The sequence below is a fragment of the Chiloscyllium plagiosum genome, chromosome 25, assembly GCF_004010195.1.
Source record: "Chiloscyllium plagiosum isolate BGI_BamShark_2017 chromosome 25, ASM401019v2, whole genome shotgun sequence".
Lineage (NCBI taxonomy): Eukaryota > Metazoa > Chordata > Chondrichthyes > Orectolobiformes > Hemiscylliidae > Chiloscyllium > Chiloscyllium plagiosum.
Window position 1 is genome coordinate 10,411,755 of NC_057734.1, and position 6,244 is coordinate 10,417,998.

Genomic DNA, 6,244 nt, shown 5'->3' on the forward strand with positions numbered 1-6,244 from the left:
TGTAGATCGGGGGGGAAGGGGAAGCAGTGTAGATTGGGGGGAGGGTAGATCGGGGGGGTGTGGGGAAGGGGGAGCAGTGTAGATCGTGGGGAAATATGAGTTCAGTGGTCGTCTGATGATCATCGCCACTCCTCAGGAAAGTTAGGTCTCTACTTACATGTATATTCTCCTATTCTATCAAGTGCTCAGCTCAAAGAACACCTGGTTCAGAGAATGTGCTTGCAGTAAATGTGTTTCTAAGCAGTACCAGTAATGGCCACAACTCCAACATGGAGCTGCTGGGAGTAAGGAGTTGCTGGCCATTTCCCTTTGTTCTCTAGGGTAGGACGTCAGAGTTAGGGTGTGGGGAGTTTTGCTCAACATTGACACAGGGCAACAGGTAAAGGTGGGGATGTGTTCCCCACTGACTCCTCAAATGGCATGGCAAGGAAACTCCTTCATCCAAATCATCCTGCCCTTTGTGTGTTATTCAAGAACATGATGTGGAGGTGCCAGTCTTGTACTCGGATGGACAGAGTCAGAAGTCACAAGACACCAAGTTATAGTCCAACAGTTTTATTTGAGATCACAAGCTTTCGGAGCGCTGCCCCTTCATCAGAAGCTTGTGATTTCAAAGAAATCTGGAGAACTATAACCTGGTGTCATGTGACTTCTGACGATATTCAAGGACAGCGGTAGAAAGGGATTACCAATTAATAAATGTCTCACTCACTAAAGTGATCCCAAACAGGGGTGTAATTTTAAAGACCAATCATAAGGAACATTTCCTGTACTTATGAATGGCTACTTTATATTGCCCTGTATAGTATCCCGACTTGCATACAAAAACGTAAGACCATAAGACACAGGAGCAGAAATTAGGCCATTCAGCCCATCAAGTCTGCTCCCCCATTCAATCATGGCTGATAAGCCTCTCAGCCACATTCTCCCACTTTCTCCCCATAACAATCAAGAACCTATCTATCTCCATCTTAAATATACTCAATGACCTGGCCTCCATAGCCTTGTGTGGGAGTGAATTCCACAGACTTACCAGTCTCTAGCTGAATAAGTTTTTACTTATCACCATTCTAAAAGGTCTTCCCTTTACTCTGAGGTTATGTCCTTGGGTCCTAGTCTCTTCCAAATCGACTTGCAAATGGATGCAATACGGAACCAGTTCACAACCCAGAGACTGCCCATATAGTAGGAGTAATAACCACCTCTTATGTATTTCCATAAATAGTTAAGCAACTGGTTCTTACAGAACTGGAAAATATTAGGTGCTCTTTGACTATACATATAACTCACTCCAACTATCGGCCACAGAATGAAAACGAGAGCTAATAAGTCAAGAGTGGGTCACCAGATAAAGGATAATTTCATAAAGGGATCCTGAAGAGTACCAGAAAATAGCTGCGGTTTCAAAAAACACTCTCTATTATGCCATTGACAATGTAATGAAGTTGTGAATTCACTACTGATAACAAAAAATGCTGGAAATCACAGTGGGTCAGGAGAGATAGCAAGCTAATGTTTCAACTGCTGTGATGAAGAGTCATCTAAACTCCAAGTATTGGCTTGCTCTCTCTCCGTAGGCGCTGCCTGATCGACTGTGATTTTCAGCATTTTTTGTTTTCACTACAGATTCCAGCATCTGTAGTAATTTGCTCCTAAGTTTGCAAATGGCTTACTCTATATCTACAAAGTGATGAATCCTCAACACTTAGATCTCCCTTCATAGCCCTGAACAGCACGAACCCCTTTGCAAATGATTTTTTTCCAGCCCATTACCACAAACACTTGGCCATTAGCTGCTAAGGCAGCGCTGTATCAAACAAAATAGAAGCAGTGACCGAGCTCCAAGTAGTTCACTCAAAGAGAAACACCCAATCAGATTAATCAGCCAAAGAATAACACCGATGTGCTCTTCTGGAAGTCACTCCTACCTTTTTTGTTTCTTCTCCAGCTCGTGGTTCCGGCTCTGTTGACTTTCCATTAGCACTTTAGTGTCCTCCAGTTCCGACCTCAAACACTTGCTCTTTCTCCTCAGCTGCTGAGCACTCCGTTTGGCACTCTCATAGCTTTCTTGCAGGTCTGACAGCTGACCAAGTCGAAGAGACGAAATCAGTGGGTGACAGGCAAACGTGGGGAAATCTATTTACTAACCCCGGCTCCGTGGGGAGCTGACTCAATTGTTGCTGCACATGACAATCCAAATTGCAGTCACGTTCACCCAGTCTCACTGATGCTACAGGGTAAGCAAATTCCCAACCATTACAAGCCAGTGGTCTTCAGCAAAATCATACAATAATGTAGTCATTCAAATAAAATGTTTCGAAACAAGAACCGGGGAATTCTGACATAGTATTGTTTTGCCAATTAAGTCCAAAAACAACTTGACTAGTTGTTTGGGTCCCTGTGCCTTGTGGGATTTCGGTGTGCAGCAATAGCACATCAGATGATGAGCCCTTTATCATGCCTCAAATTTGTATACTCCTTTGTAGTTTAAATTTTGCCCAAGTTTTTACTAATGGTTCTGCCAGTGGCATTTGTAAATTACACAAAGTAAACAGAAAGAAAGAGCGTATTTATCCAGTTTGCTGCCAACTGCTTTGAAATTTTGAAGGGGTTCTCCTGATCGCACATCAGAGGAAAACAGCAAAAAAAATGGTGAAGGAGCAGAAGACCACAGTGATAACTTGTCACCTCAAACTCTGGGTGCTTTACCTTTTGTTCCAGCTCCTTTCTGATCTGTGACTCTGAAGCAATTCTTTCCTCAAACGTATGGACTCGTTTTCTGAGAAACTCCATTTCCAGCAAAGTGCAGTCATAGCGCATTTTCCATTCTTCCTCTAAAAATATAGAAGACACCGTAACATTAAATGTGAAGGCTTATAAACACAGGCAGAGCAGCTCATAATCATGCCTAAGCACAGAGGGGTACAGCAGCCGATGAGGCAAGGTACTGGACTAGGCAGCCCTGAATTTTCCAACATGTGAAGCTGCATTAAAAACAAGATCAGGGCCTTGCACCAGAAAACTGGTCACAAAAGCTGCTTTAGTCTTGGAAAACCAAACTGATTCACCAAAGTTCTCCAGAGAAGGTAGCCTATCGCTCCTGCTGGTCTGGCTAACATGCAACTCCAGGTCCATACTCCCTGCCTGTCTCTTCACACCATTAGGAACTTAAAGTAAAAACGCAGACAGACCCACGTCTCAAGAAAAAAAAATAGATATCAACAATACTTTCTCTTTTCATCTCTGTTCATTCAACTTTGCTTATATCATACTGCATAAATTGCTAATGGGGAGGCAATAGCCTTGTGGTGTTATCACTAGATTATTAATCCAGAGGCAAAAATGAGGACTGCAGATGCTGGAAACCAGAGTTTAGATCAGAGTGGTGCTGGAAAAGCACAGCAGGTCAGGCAGCATTGGAGGAGCAGGAAAATTGACGTTTCGGGCAAAAGCCCTTCATCAGGAATATAATCCAGAGACCCAGATAACATTCTAAGGTCAAATCCTTCCATGGCAGATAGCAGAGCTTGAATTCAATAAAAATTCTGGAATCAAGATTATTGAATGACAACCATTTTCAAAACCCATTTGGTTCACCAATGTCCTCTAAGGAAGGAAATTACTGTACTTAACGGGTCTGGCCTATATGTGACTCCAAACCCACAGCAATGTGATTCACTCTTAACTGCACTCTGGGCAATTAGGGATGGGCAATAAATGCTGGCCTGGCGGGTGATACCCACATCCCGTGAATGAATTTTAATAGGTCCAGCTTGTACGGCCCTGTTCTGGAATCCTTTTCCGAGATCTCTACACCTTATCATCTACTGATGCTTTCAAACATTCCCTAAAATTTCCACATTTCCCTCTTCTCTCCTCTTTATTGACCATTGTAATTCTGCTTTATCAAGAGTTGTAACTTGCCCCTCTTTCTGTGAACAACTTCACACAGCTTCAAATACCTCTGGAAGTTCACCAGTAATGATACTTTGAGGTAAGACATGCCACTTAGGCTTAAATCACTGTGCCAAAGCAACAGTTGTTCCCAATTTGTCCCTGAGTATGGCTCATTTGGAAGGGACAGGAGAGTGATCGAGTTGGGCTCCAGACCAGCAAGTGATCTCATCATTAAGCCGGCATGTTGCTGCAATATTGAGGGTATGTCATGCTGTTGAGGTGGGATGTGAAATGGAAGACTTTGTCTCCTGCAGGCAATGGAACCACTGTCTGAGGGTGGACAAATGAATTGTCTCAGTGTGATTGGCAATCACCTTCGCTCAACTGAAACCACAGACCTGACTCATCTTTCACCTTGTTGCTGACTATGAGACACAGGGTGCAGAGGAAAGCATTACCTACACGGAAGGAACATAGGTCTTGGGAGTCGGAAGAAATGATTTGACCTTTCAAGCATGTGCTATTTGATAAGGTCATGGTTGATCTGGCTATGGTCCCAGCACCACCTTCCTGCCTGCCTGCAGCTCCCCCCCCCCCCCCCTGCAGGACCTTGTCCATAGTTTGGGTGAAGATTTGTAGCTCGGGTGCTCGTTGTTGTGGTTCTGTTCGCCGAGCTGGAAAACTTTGTTGCAAACGTTTCGTCCCCTGTCTAGGTGACATCCTCAGTGCTTGGAAGCCGCCTGTGAAGTGCTTCTGTGGTGTTTTCTTCGGCATTTATAGTGGCCTGTCCCTGCCGCTTCCGGTTGTCAGTTTCAGCTGTCCGCTGCAGTGGCCGGTATATTGGGTCCAGGTCGATGTGTTTGTTTTTGGAGTTTGTGGATGAGTGCCATGCTTCTAGGAATTCCCGAGCTGTTCTTTGTTTGGCTTGCCCTATAATAGTAGTGTTGTCCAAGTCGAATTCATGTTGCTTGTTGCTTGTTGTCTGCGTGTGTGGCTACTAGGGATAGCTGGTCGTGGCGTTTCGTGGCTAGTTGATGTTCATGGATGCGGATCGTTAGCTGTCTTCCTGTTTGTCCTATATAGTGTTTTGTGCAGTCCTTGCATGGGATTTTGTACACTACATTAGTTTTGCTCATGCTGGGTATCAGGTCCTTCGTTCTGGTGAGTTGTTGTCAGAGTGTGGCTGTTGGTTTGTGTGCTGTTATAAGTCCTAGTGATCGCAGTAGTCTGGCTGTCAGTATACCGGCCACTACAGCCGGTATACTGCAGACCACAATCAACTATTACCTCTTCCAGATTTCACTCCTGCTTGCCTCTGTAACATTCTCCAGACCATTAAAAAGTATTACCACTTCAATTTTTCACTCCTGATTAATTCTGCAACATCCTTCAGGCCATAAACAACTATGACCTCCACCACCTTTCACTCCTGCTTACCTCTGCAACATCCTGCAGATTATAAACAACTATTCCCTCTTCCAGATTTCTCTCCTGCGTGCATCTGTAACAGTCTCTCGACCATAAATAAGTATTACCACTTCCAGTTTTCACTCTTGCTTGAACCTGCAACATCCTGTACACCATAAACAACTATTCCCTCTTCCAGATTTTATTCCGGATTGTCTCTGTAATATCTGACAATTTATAAACAACTATTACCTCTTCCAGATTTCACTCCTGCTTGTCTCTATGATGACCTGCAGGTTATAAACAACTACTACCTTTTCTAGATATCATTCCTGCTTGCCTCTGTAACATTCTCCAGACCATAAAAAATTACCACTTCCACTTTTCACTCCTGCTTGCTTCTGCAATATCCTGCAGATTATAAACAACTATTCCCTCTTCCAGATTTTATTCCGGATTGTCTCTGTAATATCTGACAATTTATAAACAACTATTACCTCTTCCAGATTTCACTCCTGCTTGTCTCTATGATGACCTGCAGGTTATAAACAACTACTACCTTTTCTAGATATCATTCCTGCTTGCCTCTGTAACATTCTCCAGACCATAAAAAATTACCACTTCCACTTTTCACTCCTGCTTGCTTCTGCAACATCCTGCAGATTATAAACAACTATTATCTCTTCCAGATCTCACTCCTTCTCGTCTCTGTAAAATACTGCAGAACATACACATCTATGACCTCCTCTAGATTTCACTCCGGCTTGTCTCTGTAACATCCTGTAGACCACAAACAACTACTAGCCCTTCCAGATTTCATTCCCGCTTGTCTCTGTCACATTCTGCAGACCATTAACAATTATTACCTCTTCCAGATTTCACTCCTGCCTGTCCCTGTAACATTCTGCAGATTATTAACAACTATTACCTCTTCCAGATT

At 43.5% G+C, this 6,244-nt stretch overlaps 1 protein-coding gene across 1 annotated transcript in view; it reads right to left on the reverse strand.

The window, feature by feature from the left end:
* The window catches only part of LOC122562395 (unconventional myosin-XVIIIb-like), a 379,067-nt gene that overhangs the window by 121,334 nt on the left and 251,489 nt on the right, over positions 1–6,244 (reverse strand). The window contains exons 28-29 of the mRNA XM_043715251.1: positions 2,710–2,834; positions 1,929–2,083 (exon numbers count right to left, since the gene is read on the reverse strand). Coding sequence (XP_043571186.1) covers positions 1,929–2,083; positions 2,710–2,834 — 280 coding nt within the window. The remainder of the gene's footprint in view (positions 1–1,928; positions 2,084–2,709; positions 2,835–6,244) is intronic.